The 17,460-nt window shown below is 39.3% G+C and overlaps 1 protein-coding gene across 1 annotated transcript in view; it reads left to right on the forward strand.

The window, feature by feature from the left end:
* Positions 1-17,460, forward strand: part of CAMK1D (calcium/calmodulin dependent protein kinase ID) — a 153,544-nt gene that overhangs the window by 111,891 nt on the left and 24,193 nt on the right. Inside the window, exon 4 of the mRNA XM_087934396.1 lies at positions 13,724-13,862. Within this exon, the coding sequence (XP_087790522.1) occupies positions 13,724-13,862 (139 nt within the window). The remainder of the gene's footprint in view (positions 1-13,723; positions 13,863-17,460) is intronic.

The raw sequence follows: 17,460 nt of genomic DNA on the forward strand, positions 1-17,460 counted from the left end.
CCAAGAAATGTCCATACCAGGGGTGACATTCAGCCGGTTCTGACTGGTTCTGGAGAACCGGTAGCAGAAATTTTGAGTAGTTCGGAGAACTGGCAAATCCCACCTCTGACTGGTCCCACCAACCCCATCTCTTCTCTGCTTCCCATTGAGTCCCAGCTGATTGGCTGGGTCTCCTTTGGTTGCCCTGCCCAGGAGAAAGGAGCTGAAAAGGAGGTTAGTGGAGTGGGGAGGGAAGGAGGATTTTGCAGTATCTCTGTCCCCTGCCGTGTCCACCAAGCCATGCCAAACCCGCCAAGCCACACCCACAGAACCAGTAGTAAAAATGTTTGAATCCCACCACTGATCCATACCCATAGATTTTTTTCAAAGACTTCTGTCTTTTGATTTACATAAAATAACACCCTTGTTAGACATTTCTGTATCCTTGAAGTCGTGGTGAAGTTCAGGAGTTAATTTATAATAAACTTTCAATAATAAGCTAAACCGACAGATTGTCGTAGTAGAAATTTCAATTAACCAGCTGTTTCATCCGTGAATGTTTTTAGCCATATTTTTTAGTTGGATGTATAAATAAGCATTGTGGGTTTTATTATGACAATTTTGTTGAAGCCTGTTTTTATTGGCCTCTTATAAACTATTCTGGCCTCTTCTGGCAATAAAGTAAATTAAAGAAATTAAGCAAGTGAAATAAATATTAATAATTAAACAGCAGAGTCCCAGATTTCTTTCTTTCTGTGCCATCTCTTTTCTAGTTAGTTGAATGACTTCCCAACTAAATAGCTCAAGAATATGGAGTGGAAATTATCATTTCATAGTTATTATAGACTCCCCCAGTAAGTTTTCTATCTGGGAATGAAGTAGTTATTATTGTTGTTGTTGTTGTTTGTCACATAGTCAGCCAGGAAAGATCAGATCCACACGTCAACGTCCAATTAAACTGATTTTGTAGGACAAGAGCAGGCAGAAGTGGAAGGTGGAGTTAAACGAGTCAGCAGCCTAGAGTCATTAAATTCTCACAAAGGTCCAAATCCAACCTCTTGTGAATTCTGTTAACCCTTACCTGGTGCCAGTTTAGTGTTGAGTCTGAGTTGACTAGATTCTTGAATATAGTCTTGAACCATAAATATTCTGAACTGAAACTTAATGTACAGTCCTGATTCTTTGCACCTGATATATTACTATAAGCCTAGGTAAAGGAATCTTCTCAACTAATGATACCTGGTTATAGTGAAATAATAATAATGGCATTCAAGGGAGTTTGGACTTAGTTCCTTTGTGGCTATGTATGGATTCTAGGCTGATTCCCTTTTTCACTCTGCCTCCAGGCTCTACCACTCCTTCTCCTACAGATACAAAGCCACAAAGGTATTATCTCTACATGAGGTTGATGGCAACAGTTTTAGCTGCAGCCCTTGGCATGAGATATACTGGTTGAGTCTTTATGTGAAGGGTAGTGAGATTGGATTGTGGCCAGGAGGCAGAGTGCCACAAAACAGTCTGCCCACAAGCTTTCCAGAATGTCAGTGCAGAAAAAGGGGAAGGTTGCCTCTTCAGCAATGCTAGATATTTGCCAGAAATCCATCAACTCAGTTGCCGAATATAGATAACGCCATTCAATTGCAGAAATCCATCGCTAACTCTGGAATGGTGCAGAAATCCTGCATGGAAGGCTCCTTACTAGGTGATCACTAACAGCAGCTGATTTCTACAACTTCTGCATATCATTGAAAGCTAGCTGATCCTAGAGGCTTCACATAGGATGGTGGAAGCTTCTCAGAGGTTGTATCAGACCTGCACAACTTCAATCTCTAGATAGAGATGATCCTTGGCTCCATTTGTTGAGAAAGGTCTAGTTTAATATAAAGTAGACATAGTCGAGTGTCGTTGCAGTATTGGAAAGCCAGCACCAAAATCCCTAAGTTCTACTTTTTCCCTCCCTTTCATTGTCCATCCCAGTGTAACCAATCAGGTTCAGTGTTAAGGTAATTCCCCGTTAGGAGAATGAGTGCACAGGGAGACGTAGTGAAAGTGGTGAGGAATAACACACAACCAGCAGACAGATACACTATATAATAAAATGTAGGTTTTTACTTCCAGTAAACGGTTAAGCAAAGTCCAACAAGCAGTCCAAGTCATACACGGTTAAAGCAGTCAGCTTTTCAGTCCAGGGATAATCCAAATATCAAAGTCCAGTATCATAAACAGTTCAGTAACAGACTTACAGCAATCCAAGTAGAATGACGATCAGCAACAGTCAATAGGGAAAAATTCAGGAACCAAAGAACATCGAACAACAGAACTAACAAACCAGGTTTCTGGTTCCATCTTATGGCCGTTTGAGGAACCACACCCAATTACAATTTTAGCATTCCCTTAAAGAGACAGTATTAAATGTCTATCCTGGTTTATATATTTCCAACCCAACTGTTAGGTGACTATCAATTCCTAACATTCAGGAAAGATGTTTTCATAATGGTGAGCCCAAACACAGTTTGGTAATGCAGCTCCCCTTCTTCTTTTAGTTGGGTGACTTTGAGGTAGTCTCTTAAGGAGACACTGCACTTACTTTCAGTTCCCCAAGCATTCCCTCCTTTATCCCCCTCTCTCCACAGCTCATGGCAGTCGGCATAGCAGTGAAGGATAAGCCAACATAAGATGGTAGTGGCTAGGTTGCCTAAAAGCAGCCAACCCAATAATGTCTGCGTAACGCTCATGAATGTTCAACTTTAATTGATTTTAGACCAAAGGAAATTGCTTTCGGGGGCTTCTTGGTGAAAAGCAGAGGTTTTCTATTCTGCGTGGAGAAATTTCTATATTTCAATTGCTATTACTTCCACGTTCTCTACAAAAGGATTCAGGCTCTAAGGAGAAAGATCATGGAAAGATCTGATCAACCTGATTAATCGTTCCACAGGTAGATGCTGAAAATTCTGGGGACATCGTGCCCCTGGAAAGGAATGAAATTATTTTGGTGGAAAAGATGGTATTTTTTTTCTTTAGGGGGTTGACTTTATCTTCTCTGGCTTGCTTTTCCCTGATTGGGAGCTTTTGGCTTTTCTAAGAAGAACCGTAGCATTTTCTTCTTTTCATCTCTCCCATTAGGAGGATATAAGACTCAAAAATGCAAGCTTTCCATCAGAAAACGTCTTCAATAAATCCAATTTCTCTTTTTATTTTGTTCTGTGACCATCTCTTCCTAGAATTTTTTAATGGACTTTGTTCTACTCGCATGGCATGTTAGGGAGTGATCCCAGTGAATGAATAGAATCGATTCAACTGGTGATTTTTTTTCCAGAATTTTTTAAATAAGATTACATAGAACATAGAATAATACAGTTGGAAGGGACCTTGGAGGTCTTCTAGTCCAACCCTTGCTCAAGTAGGAGACCGTATACCATTCTGGACAAATTGCTGTCCAATCTCTTCTTTAAAATCTCCAGTGATGGATCATCCACAACTTCTGGAGAGAAGCTGTTCCACTACTAATTAATTCTATTAATTTGTCAAGAAATTCCCCAGTGCTATGGTCATAATCTCAGTTCCTTAGCATGCTGCCTGGCTGGGGAATTCTGGGAGGGGAAATCCACATGTCTCAAAGTTCCCATGGTTGAGAAACATTGATCTGGATACACAGTTTGACTGTCACTCTTTCCGTTGGGACATTTCTCCCGACCTCTGCTTGGAATCTGCTTTCCTATAATTAAATTCACAAAATTGTTTCACAGCCATCCATCCTTATATGTAACCTTCAGAGTAACTCCATTGTCTCCCCCCATTGCTATTAAGATTCTGAATGAATGTGAAAGTCTAAATGTTTTCTTGACTAAAAAACGAGTTATGATGTATATTGAAAAGTATACCTGTGACCAGCCTGGCTATAGAAAAGAGAATGCAAATATAACTCAGGAGAATTTAGGAAAGGAAACCTTTGGAAGAGAAAATGGAATAAGTATCAAACACCTACCGCTCTGCTTGTTCTAGGAGTCCAATTTATGTTTTGATATTTTAGGCCAAATTTACCTTAGAATTCAAACATATTTTTAGTGTCTCATGATTTATTTAAGGACATGTTAAAAGGTAGCACTCCCAGCTATCATTTTAATTGTAGTACATTGGTTCTGCATTTAAAAGTATTAAGAACTGAGATAGGAGTGCATTGAATTATTCAAACATTTTCACATATTCATCTGTGCTTCCAGGTATCTGATGGTCATAATTAATGTTGACATTCCAAACAATTACAAGCCCGCCCACCCATTCCCTCCTCTCTTTTTTTCCCCTTTAAAAAGTTTTCTTTTAAGAGTTGAAAAGAATTTTTGGTGATCTTTAATAGTAAGCTCAGAAGGCAACAATGGACTCACAGCTCCTCCTATGGGAAATTTCACAGAACTACAAAAAGAAATGTTTGTTTTAAAAGTAACATTAAGTGAAAGAAAGAAAGAAAATCAGACTAGGGAAAAAACTTTTGATGGTAATAGCAACAAGGTATTAAAAGTTAGCTTCATACTTATAGGTGTTCTTCTTTGAAATGTTCAGCTTTTGGGTGTAGATTTCACTTTTTTAAAATCCTAAGATGACATGCTCCAATAGAGAATGGGTCTTAATTATTCATTAACTTTAATTAGAATTATTTTCATACACTCGGTACACTCCAATCTTTTTTTTTTTTATGGTATGAACAAGGATAGAAAGATTCATATTACCCACCATGGAGGAATAGCTGGGCAGGATGATGGAACTTACTGAAGACAATTAACCGGTGAATCAGCCTGCCACCAGAAATTGTGGGTACTTCATCACTGGAGGTTTTTAAGAAGAGACATTATCTAAAATGGGGTTAGACTAGAAGACCTCCAGGGCCCCTTCCAGCTCTATTCTGATTCAAAGATGGATAAATTAACTTTTTTGATCAGAGAAAAGTTGATTATCAAATTTAAGGCTGATTAGAAACTTCATATGGGCTTTTTGCCTGGGAGAAACAAAAAAAATTATGATTTGAGGTTTTGATAATTAGTCAGGGTAGATTATAGAAAGAAGAGAATTATGATGTAGAGTAAGAGATAAATTTATAATTGTACTTACAACTGTTGTAAATCTCAGTCGCTATTTCTTTGTATCTGTTTTTTTCTTTTCTTTTTTTCTATTTTTCCTTCCGTTCCTTTTTTATACTTTTAGCTTTCTCTCTGATTTCTTTCTTTCTTTTTCTCACTTTATATTAGTTTGTATTCGTTTTATCTTCTTTTTAAACATTTTGAAATGAAATTATATATTAAAAAGAGAGAGATAATGGACAGAATTCATATTCAAGCTGGGTTTTTTTGTTTTTACTATGAGAGAAGTAGCCCTCACAACGATCCATCAAAGATTGGATTGTAATCAAGTTTGTTCATGGGGCGAATAACACACACAGAGAGATTACAAACCAGTTGCGTTATCCTAACAATTCTGGACGATGTCCTTTCTGTGTTTAATTCAGGACTGACTGCGAAAATCTGTTGTTTTTATATAAGGCTGTACATCATGAGTCCTAATTGTATAAATCCTTTTTTGTTTTGTTTTGTTTTGTTTTGGTGCCATTAAACAATACATCATTCCTTCCAAGATAGGAAGTTCCTTTGCAGTACAGCTAGTCTTCAACTTACAACAGTTCATTTAGTGACTGTTCAAAGTTACAATGGCACCGGAAAAAGTGACTTATGACTGTTTTTCACATTTAATGCCCACTCATAAAATATTTCTATGGTTTTTGTAGAGTTGCCAACAGAAAGGGAGTGGAGAGCAGTGCAGCAGCTTGCAAAACCGAAAGTGCATTCCGTAAATGTTTTCAAAGATAGTAACTAGGTGACTGAAGTTTCTGCCGGGCAAATATCTAATTGGAGAACATGATTGATGACTCTGGGCTATGGAAGTGTCCCATTGGAATTCATTCGCAGGAGCCATTAACTGACATCCTTCAACAGTCTCCTTTGACAGGTGGTCCTCAACTTCCATCCACAATTAAGATCAGAATTTCTGTCGCTAAGCAAGGGGCCTGTTCAGCGAGCCTTGTCCAATTTTACAACTTCTTTTTTTTCTTCCTTGCCCTTATTGTTAAAGGAATCACTAGCAATTATATTGTTGTTAAACAAATCTAGTTCCCCTTATTGGCTTTGTCAGCTGGATGGTTTTCAAATGGGGATCATGTGCTACAGGTGCTGTGGCCCACCAGTGGGCAGTGGAGCTAGTGGCAGACTCGGAGAGTGAGGTGGTTGGGGGGGGGGGGGAACATGAGCCAGTCCTGGAGTATGGTGTAGGCTCTGATGAGGGCTCTGTGTCGGAGGCAGAGATGGGGCCAGGGCTGTCTGACAGTTATCAGCTGCCTTTGGAGTCAGAGATCAGTGGGGAAGAAGAACAGCTGGAGCCTGTTCCCAATGTGCACATGTGCAGAGCTGCCAGGAGAAGGGAACAGTTAAGGAACAAGGGTTGACTCGGGAGTAAAGGCACAGGTGGATGGTGAATGGCCCCTCCCATAGGGAATAAAGAGGACTGAAAGGGGAGTGGTGTTTGCAGGAGACAATTAGTTCATTAGGGTGAAGATCTGTTCTGACTTCTTGCCAAGTAATTGCTGCTGCAGCGTGGCATTTGGAAGCTATCAGCCTGGCAACTCTCCAAGCCTGATAAGGGTCTGTAGTTGTGAGATCTCTTTAAAGACTGTTTGCTGGGACTTTGCTGGAGAGGAATTCCCTTTAACCTAAATAAAAGGGGTTTTACTGGGGTGAGGAAGGTCTAGGTCTGAACAACAATCATCATAAATACTTGTTCAGTAACCAAGCACCTGAATTTTGATCAGGTGACCATAGGGATGCTACTTGGTACTGTGAAGCTGAAACTAAACCTCCTCTCCTCTGCTTGTGTTTTGCATTTGGAAGAGATTTCTTTTCAGGTGGGGAGGGGGAGTAGAACTCCTTAGCATCAGAGCGTGTTAATAATAACGATATAGGAAATACTCTAAATGCTCTGATGGTCATTTCAAAAAATCCTTTCTTAGTGAGCACCTAGAAGCCAAGAGGAACATACGAGCCAAATTTCAAGTTTGTAGGCTTTACGGTTCTGGAGATTTTGTGATGATGAGTGAAAAGCATTTAGCTTTTATATAGAGAGATATTTGAAACCAGAAATGTGGGTTTCTTTTTCATGTACATCAACAGTGGATATTTGTGTTTTCTTAACTGCTTTGAAATTAACTTGAGCAAGGATTCCTTTGAATCGAGCATTGCAAAACTGACGTAATAAATGCACATGTTCCTTTGCCGTAGGTTTTCTCTCGTCTTTTCGGCTGTCCTAAACTTTTGCTGGCCCATAAAAACTGGACGGATGGCATTTTGAAGGCTCCGAGGGGAGTAATAGAGAAAGCAGTAATAGAGAAAGGCTTAAAAGGGATGAATTCACTATCTTGAATGTGGATTAATTGAGTCCTAAAAACTAGGGCAGCATAAAGAAGAGGGAAGAAGGAGCCAGCCATTTTAATCATGATCTTTAAATGCTCGTACGTTGTCTAGAGGGCCACAGGGACATTTGCAAAACTTACTTACTTACTTTATTGTCATTGCACCTCCTACAACGAAATCAAACTCCATTTTCAGTGTACATCATGACCATGAAAATAAACACAAACACACATCCTTCACACTCCATGTTGAGGTAATTCCCTGTTAGGAGAATGAGCGCATACAGGGAGACATATTGAGAGTAGTGTTTGAATAATACACACACAGCACATAGGTAAACTGTACAGTAAATGTAGGTTTTTACTTTCGGAAACGTTAAGCAAAGTTCAGACACAGTCCAAAGTCATTCACAGGTAAAATCAGTCAGTTTTTCAATCCAGGGATAATCCAATAACAAAGTCCAATATCAAAAACAATTCGGCATCAGACTTACATCAAATCCATGAATATCAGTCAATTAGAAAAAATGGAGGAACGGCAATACTCTCCAACAGAAGGAAACACTTATATTCTTAACACTCCACACATTGAATTGAAAACTCCGAACATCACACCAACACACTATTGAAAGAATTATTTAAAGAAATTAGATGGCTGCCTGTCTCATCTAGGGATCATAAGCGGTGCATAGCACCCAATAAAAAGAGAAACACAAAAACACAACATGTACTCGTCTGCCAAGGTGCCAGAACCAACCCTACTGTTAATCAATCAATCAATCAGAATAGAGCTGGAAGGGACCTTGAAGGTCTTCTAGTCCAACCCCCTGTTCAAGCAGGAAATTGTATACTATTTCAGACAAGTGACTGTCTAGTCTCTTCTTAAAAACCTCCAGTGATGGAGCACCCACAACCTCTGATGGGAAGCTGTTCCACTGGTTAATTGTCTTGTTAGGAAGTTTCTCCTTAATTCCATAATGCTTCTCTCCTTGTTTAGTTTCCATCCATTGCTTCTTCTCCTGCCTTCTGGTGCTTTGAAGAATAAGTTCACCCCCTCTTCTTTGGGGCAGCCCCTCAAATACTGGAAGACTGCTATCATATTACCCCTAGTCCTTCTTTTCTCAAAACTGGCCATACCCCAATTCCTGCAACTATTTTTCAAATGTTTTAGTCCCCAGGTCTTTAATCCTCCTAGTTGTCAGTCTTTGCACTTTTTCCAAAGTCTCAACATCATTTTTTTGTAACGTGGTGACCAAAAGTGGATGCAATGTTCCAGTTGTGGCCTAACTGAGGTTTTAAAATACTTCATTTACTCCAGTAAATGGACTCCAGAAGATAGTAGAGGACAGGAAGTCCTGGGAGGAATGTTGTCCATGGAGTCGCGATGGGTTGGACACAGCTTCACAACTAACAACAAATACTTTATGTGATGTTGATTCTGTGCCTCCGTTTATACAACCAAGGATAGAATTAGCTTTGATTTTTGTTCCAAAAAGTTTTTAAAAAGTTAACTCGGTTGCTCTAGTTTAGTTTGGAAATTGTACAGTCAGTGTTTACAGCAGGGGCCTCCCGTCCATAGAAAAGGCACTTTGATTTTTGCTGAGCACCAATTTGCTGTAAAAAAAGGTAGTTTTTAACATTGCTTTGCAATTGAAAATGCAGTGACACTTTTTTCCCTTACCAGAATATAGAAGCAGCTTTGTTCTCCCCTCTTTTTGAGGGCAGGGGAAGAAGGAGGAAGGAAATAGGCATTGCCCAACTTTCCACCATTTTACTACCAAAAAAAAAAAAAAACCACTTCTGTCTCATGGTAGTTTATGGACAAAAATGAATCATGCCAAATGGTTGTATCAAGGAGAAAAAATGACCCTGGTCATTTGGTGTTTTTTTTTCCTCCTAAGTATCTCCAGTCGAAGGCCAATGAACGACAGATTTTCTTTGAAAGGGAGTGCAAATATTTATAGTGTGGAAATGGACCGTGGTTGCTTTTTCGTTCCTTTTTGGCCTAGTCAATTCCATCCATGGAGAAAATGAAGCTGCAAGAATTGAAAATAAAAGGGTATGCACAGAGGACAGGCTAACAGTTTAAAACAGTTTAAAATTCTTTTGGTCTGTGGGAAACTTAACACTGCTGTGTTTTTTGCTGGAATTGGGTATGGCTAATCTAGAGGAAGGAAGGATTTGGGGGGTGGGGTGACATGATAGCAGTCTTCCAATATTTAAGGGGTTGCCCCAAAGAAGAGGGAGTCAAGCTATTTCCAAAACACCAGAAGGCAAGAGAAGAAATAATGAATGGAAACTAATCAAGGAGAGAAGCAACTTGGAACTAAGGAGGAATTTCCTAACAGTGAGGACAATTAATCAGTGGAACAACTTACCTCCAGAAGTGGTGAATTCTCTAACACTGGAAGTTTTTAAGAAGAGATTGGACAACTATTTGTCTGAGATAGTATAGGGTTTCCTGCTTGAGCAGGGGGTTGGACTAGAAGACCTCCAAGATCCCTTCCAACTTTGTTATTCTGTATTATATGAATCAGCATTTAGCTAGGGAGGAGGTTACGAATATATGTGTTAGTCTTCATTTTTCTTTTCTTTTTTTAATATCTTCTTTGTTGTTGTTGTTTTTAATTATTTTGCCTTTTAAAAAATATTTTAGTGCTTTATATTTTAACTTTTCTTTGTATCAACTAAATATCAATTAGGAGATTGAAACTTTCCAGCATTTTAGAGAAGAAGAAGGGAAAAAAAACATATCCCTGAATTATATATTTCTCGGGGGTCCTTCTAAATCCAAGCCAGTCCCTGTTGTGGCAGCTGCTAAGCCAAATCTGTTCATTTCAGTGGGAGAGAGGCCAGGTAATGTGCAAATAGGCAGCAAGGAACACCGCAGGTATAGGGAGAACAGGTGCTTCATTAGAGACGGCAGCCAAAAATCAGGATCTTGGAAAGACGCAGCCTAAGTGAGGAGAAATTGCAAGGGTGTGTGCAACTCTACACATTGGTGTGCAACTCACATGGAAATAGTAGGGGAAAACAGCAACGAGGCAAAAGAGAGAACTGATTTATTTCTTAAAAAACTATATGCAGGAATCTTCTCAACTACCAAGTTGCACTTGCTATGAGTAGATAAGGGTCATCAGAATTCAAGGAAGGTCAGATTTAGTTCATTTGTGATGACGTAGAGATTCTAGACTGATGCCTCTTTTAACTCCACCCTCCAAGTTCTCCCACTCCTTCTCCTACAGCCAGGTTTTCAAGGTTCTGCCATTACACATAGTCCTCAACTTACCTTATGCTTCATTTAATGAGCATTCAAAGTTATGATGGTGGTGAAAAAAGTAGCTTGCAACTGGTTCTTGCATTTATGACCATCAAAGCGTTTAATCCCTTGGCCATAGAATTAAAATTCAGGCATTTGACAGCCAGAAGCATTCATTGTTTCCTACATAATTTTGCATTCCAACGAATGGTTGGATCCGGAGTTTATTTAATAGCTCAGAACTGAATGGAGCCCTTGCCTTTTTGGGTTTAAATCTAAGCTTCTCTGAACTTCAATGGCGTATTATCCATCCAGCAAAAAGGAAGCTAATTTTGATCTTCCTTTTAAACCATTTGACAGTTAAACGTCAACAGCGCATCCACTGCAAATCATCTAGAGATTTTTGAAACTCAGATTTATTTTCCTTCTGACGATTTCCTGGCTTGAATTTTTACTCACTGCCATGTAGGGTCCCATAGTAGGGTGTTTTGTGGGGATTTGTTGGCTCTTGTCTATAGAGTTGAAAAGCAAAGGGTCTTTTGAGGGGGCTCTTGGTAATGTATTACTATCCTATAAAGTTTTTTTTTTCATAGAAAATTTTGGCGTGTTATTTTCATATGCCAAGCTGCATAGCTTGCAGAAGATTTATGCAACAAATGATGGATATTTAATATCCATTTCCTTTTTGAAATGAGGGGAGCATTAGGTAATCTGTTTGGGGCTGTTAAATTTCTCCACCTGGCAGTTTTATAGCCTCACAAGATGAGTAAGATCCCTTGCTCCTTGTAGTCTCTTTGTTGTGTAAATCCTTAGTATGTTATTTGTACAGTTATTTCTGAATGACCAATGGGATGCACGTTACATTGATTGAGAAACATGATGTCTCCTCGTTATGGTGCTTCTGGCAATCTTTGGCCACCAAGGAGTAACTGCTAACAATATTCATTGAGTTCACCATGAACTCCTCTGTCTACCAAAATATTCCAGAGTCAAATGTGAGGCCATTTGTCCAACAGCTAAAGCTATTCAAACAAAATACAGCTGGAAGGGACCTTGGAGGTCTTCTAGTCCACCCCCCTGCTCAAGCAGGAGACCCTGTATTGTTCCAGATAGGTAGCTGTCCAGTCTCTTCTTAAAAACCTCCAGTGATGGAGCACCAATAACTTCTTGTGGCAAGCTGTTCCACTGGTTAATTGTCCTTACTGTTGGGAAGTTTCTCCTTAATTCCAGGTTGCTTCTCTGCTTTGTCGGTTCAGGTTGCTGATTAAGAATTTTAATCCACTATCTGATAAAAGGCACACGCTGTCTACAAACTCAGAAGAAGCAGAAGACATTCAAAATTTGGTCTTCTGTAAAGGAAAGATCCTGTTAAAATTTTGCAAGACCGGTTTCCCTGTAAGGAATTAAGGGAAAACATCGTGCAAATTGTCATTTCATATTTGTGGATCATGCACGACTACATTCCCTTTTATCCTGTGTTATAGATGGCCAATGCATACAAAATGGCAGGGGTGGGGGGGAAGTATTTGGCATACTGCAAGGACATTAGTAACTCTGGAAGGCTGGGACAGCACATTTAGGATAAATTCCTTTCTCTTTTTCTTTCATCGAACGATAGAATTTGAGCAGAAAAGTGAGCAGCTTATTATTGCCTTCCTGAAATTCATTTTAGAGTTGTCACACTTTCTCTGGGTGTTCTTAAAGTATCTAATGGTTATTGAACATGAGGTGATTTCAATAATTCAATAGTTGCAAGCATTATGGTAAGGTTCAGAAGAGACATTTCATTAGAAAGACCCTTCAAATTCTGGAATTGGATTGGATCATTTTAAAAAGATGCTCTGGTTATTTTCTGATTTTTTTTTTCTCTCCAAGGAAGTGCCTTGACATTTTACAGCCATGGATTTCAAGTCCCAGTTAGCAAATGCAACAGACGAATGGGTTCTTTCTAAGAAACATTGGGATTAAATGCACCCAGGGCCTCCTCACACTTCAAAGCTGTTTGAAGCAAACGTACAGAAATAAATGTGATCAGGCTTCAAATGAAAGATGAATTTTTCTCCTTTGCATGTTGTAATTTTGTTGCATGCACTTCAAATGAGAAAGATTAAAGAGTCTTGATTCCTTCGAATCTGGTGGCTTTGGGGTTCTAACTGGTTATCTAACAAAGATGTCTGGTTTTTTTTTAAAAAAATTTTTTTTACATACAATAAATCTCTTATTGCTTTATTTCAATTGTATGTCCATTAGGTACATACTTCATGTGCTTAACAATTACTAATAACATTCTTCTTATCAATATAACAATATAACCATATCACATTCTGATATTTATATATAATATAAGTAATATCCAGTATATCTATTACGCTAGTTTCTCTTATTGCCTTATAAATAAATCTAATCCCCTTTATTTTCTAACCATTGGTAAAACAAGTCTCATACTATGTAATATTCAGATTCTTCTTTTTCTTTGATTTCTAATGTTAATCTATTCATTTCTGTACATTCAAATTTTTTTCAATTACTTTTCCCTCTATCGGTATCTCATTACTTTCCCAATTATGAGCAAATACAATTCTAGCTGCTGTTAATACATGTTAAATATGTTTTTTTTCCTTTACTATGACCTTCAGGTACCACTCCTAATAAACATATTTCAGGCTTCAGATCTATATGTTGTTTAATCATTTTTTCCAACCACGTGTGTATTTTGGTCCAATATCTTTTAGCTTCTATACAAGTCCACCACATATGGTGATATGTTCCTGGTGTTTGATGACATTTCCAACATTTAGTTGATTTATCTTTGAACATTTTCACTAGTTTTGCTGGTGCTAAATGCCATCTGTAAAACATCTTATACAAATTTTCTTTATATGCTGTCGATATTGTCAATTTATAATTTATTCCTGTCCCATAACTTCTGCCATTAATCAAATTCTATAACACATCCAAAAATTTTGCCCATGCTATCATTGTTTCTTTAACTTGTTCAGTGGTCTGTTAATGTTGCTGTACATGGTGATGTTTTTCAGAGTGTCTGGAGGTGAACTATTTGACCGCATCGTAGAGAAAGGATTTTATACTGAAAAGGATGCCAGCACTCTGATACGACAAGTCTTGGATGCTGTCTATTATCTTCACCGGATGGGCATTGTTCACAGAGACCTCAAGGTATTTAAAATTTGATAGTACCGTAGATATATATCTCAGAGGGGCCCTTGCTGCTCTCTGAGCTTGGTGGCTTTCTTGCAGATGTTTCATTACCAAACTAGGTAACATCATCAGTGCTAGAAGGAGTAGAGTTTGCAGAGTGGAGGAAGAGAAGGACTGAGGGGCCCTTGGTGCTCTCTGAGCTTGGTTGTTTTGCTCGCAGACGTTTCATTACCACCCTAGGTAACATCATCAGTGCTAGTTGGGTAATGAAATGTCTACAAGAAAGCAGAGAGCACCAAGGACCTCTCATTGCAACCCTGAGCTACAGATATTCTTCATTGCTATATCTCAAAGCCAGTTTGGTATAGTGGTTAAGGCATCTGGGTAGAAACCGGGAGAGTGTGAGTTCTAGTCCCACCTTAGTCACAGAGCTGGCTGGCTGGCTTTGGGCCAGTCACTCAATGGCAGCCCTAGGAAGGAAGCAATGGCAACTCACTTCTGAAATCTTGCCATGAAAACAGCAAGGATTAGTTCCAGGCGGTTGCCAGAAGTCAAAACAGACTCAAAGGCACACGCCCAAACAAGATAGATGTTACCTGAGCCTTCACGAATCTAGAAAATAACCACTAGAGATTTGGGATTACAAAACTCAAAATTCTAATCCAGCATAGGATTGGGATTAAGTTGCAAAACCATACATAAATCAATCAAACAAACAAACAAATAAATATTTGTGATAGTTTCTCTATGGCTACAGATGCAAGCTACTCTAAAGAGCCTTATAGTCTTGACTTCAATTTTTTTAGGAAAACTTAATCTTTTGTTGTAATGCATTGTTGGCAACATCTATGCAACATCTACAGTAGTATTCAGTCAGTAGGTGCCCATGTTTACAAGTTTGGATCTATGATATATACCCTATTCTCTTTTGTTCTAAGTAGAGTTTCCTGTTTCCTGTTACAGTTAAATAGTTGAGTAGTAAAGCACATGATGACTGTGCCCTTTGTTTGCTCTGCGCTGCTATATATGAACAGAATGAACAGAATTTCTAACATCTTTCTACTTGTCCATCCACCATCTTATCCCTGTATAGTAATTTACATGCAATTGAAATTGTCAAAGTTTGGAGCCTTGGTATGAAAACAAGACTTTTAAAATTCCCTTTTATTTCTTGGTTGTTTGAGGGTGAAAGATAATAGTGCATAAATTATTACTTGTCCACTCAGCTTGGTCATTAACTGCTTAGCACTTTTGCTTAGTCAGCCACTGAAGTGTAAAGCCAAAATAGGCGGCTTAGACGTATCACCTTTTGCTAAGTCAATCTTCTGCTGAAACAACAGAATTTGTAGGGAATTGCTTATATAAAGCAGGGTGAGCTAAGCAGAGGAGAAAAATCAATTCAAATATATCAATTTTCTCATTGCACTTGTAAGAAGTAGGGGAAGCATAGCAGGGCGCTCCAAAGGAGAAGCTCCATAATTCAAGAGAATAACAGACCGTGGAGGTCTTCTAGTCCAACCCCCTTGCTCATGCAGGAGACCCTCTACCATTTCAGACACAAGTGGCTGTCCAGTCTCTTCTTAAAAGCCTCCAGTGATGGAGTAGCCACAATTTCTGAAGACAAACCATTCAACTGATTGATTGCTCTCAGGGTTAATAAATTTCTCCTTAGTTCTAGGCTGCTTCCCTCCATGATTAGTTTCCATCCATTGCTTCTTGTCCTGCCTTCAGGGGCTTTGGAGAATAGCTTGACTCCCTCTTCTTTGGGGCAGCCCCTCAAATGTTGGAAGACTGCTATCATGTCACCACGAGTCCTTTTTTTCACTAGACTAGACACACCCAGTTCCTGCAAGCGTTCTTATGTTTTAGCCTCCAGGCTCCTAATAATCTTCGGTGATTTTTCTCTGCATGCTTTCCAGACTCTCAACATCTTTTTTTATAATGTGATGATATTTTGATATCTTTAAAGCTGTTGTGTTCCACCGGTGGCCTGCGAAGCTGGCAGCAGAGTCAGACAGTGGGGAGGAGCATGGGCCAGTCTGAGTGTCTGGGGAGGACTCAGATGAGAGCCTGTGTCTGATACAGAGATGGGGCCAGCGCCATCTGGGAGTTATGTGCTGATTCCGGAGCCTCCAGAATCTGACAGCAGCGAGGCAGAGGAACAAGGGAAGCCTGTTCCCAGTGCACCCATGTGCAGAGCTGCCAGAAGGCAAGGGCAGCTAAGACAAAAGGGGCGACTCGGGAGTAAGGCTTGGAGGTGATTGGCCCCTTCCATAAGACATAATGGAGGAGCAAAGGGACAGGAGTCTTTGAAGGAAGCAACTTTGTTCGTTCTGGCCGGTTTAAATTCTGAAGCTTCATGTTGACTTTGTGCTCCATTTGGCCTTGTAGAGCTAATTGGCAATTTAGTCATTGGCAGCATTTCAAGGGAGATAAAGGTGGGTGCTTATCAGCCTTATCCTGAAGGAATGTGGCAGACCTCTTTTGGACTATTCACAAACTGTTTGGGACTCATTACGGGCTGTGAATGCATATAATTCACAGCCGTTGAAATAATTTAAAAAAAGATTTTGGGAACAGCGTGTGATTGTTACGGTTTCAGGAAGCCTTGGCCAGAACAAAAGCAGCCATGTCTCTTATATATGGCTGCTTTTGAAGCATCTTCTGATGGACTTTGTTCAAAAGCTATACAGGTGCATACAGGTAGACAGAGCCCAGAATAACTTTCACAGAAGTGTGGGAGCCCGGGAGAAGACATGGCTGCTTTAACAACCATCAAATTAAACCATTTCTAATTTAACCATGAGAAAAGAGGTGTTCACAAGTACCCTCGTGCATTGCAAAACATGTTTCCCCAAGGACAGGTGCAGAGCTAATAAAAATGCAACGCACACAGACACACACACATAGACACACACCAATAAAATAATTGCAATCCCATAAATAACAGTTGTGTGAATCTCTTTAATGTTCTTGTCTCACGTGAATATTAAACAAAGCCCCACTCTCCCCCCCCCCCCCCACATAATACGATGTCTTGTTGCCTTAAATGGTGGTATAACTCCTCACGTCAGCTTGGTTTGGGGACCAAGGAATGTGGCAATATTAAATTACATTCCTTGCCATTTCCTGGAATTCCCTGCCTGGAACACACATTTGTAAAAGGAATATATTAAATTATGATAGGAATTTGTATAAACGTTTTGACAAGCCTGTTTCTAATGTTACTGAAAATATCTCTTCCTCTTCCTCTCCTTCTCTCTCTCCATCCCCTCCTCCTTCCCTCCTCCTCCTCTCTTTCTCTCCCTCCTTCTGTCCCTCCTCTCTTTCTCTCTCATTTAAATATGTATGTCGATTGATCTCAAATCAGCAAAATTGCTCACTTCGTAGCCAGTGTAACAATGCACCTGATTATCTTCTTTTCTTTGAGCACAAATAAGAATTGATTGATTGAAAACTGCCATCACAGAAGTGCCTCTATTAAGGAAAGCATTGTATTACCATAGACGTTAATGAATTAATAAGAGCATATTTCAAAGGCTGATTTATCACTCTGGAACTGGATTTGCACTTATTTTAGAGATCTATAGAATTCATCAATCTGGAAGCAGAGCAC

Source organism: Pseudonaja textilis, chromosome 5, assembly GCF_049901715.1.
Source record: "Pseudonaja textilis isolate UNSWEBS1 chromosome 5, rPseTex1.2, whole genome shotgun sequence".
NCBI lineage: Eukaryota > Metazoa > Chordata > Lepidosauria > Squamata > Elapidae > Pseudonaja > Pseudonaja textilis.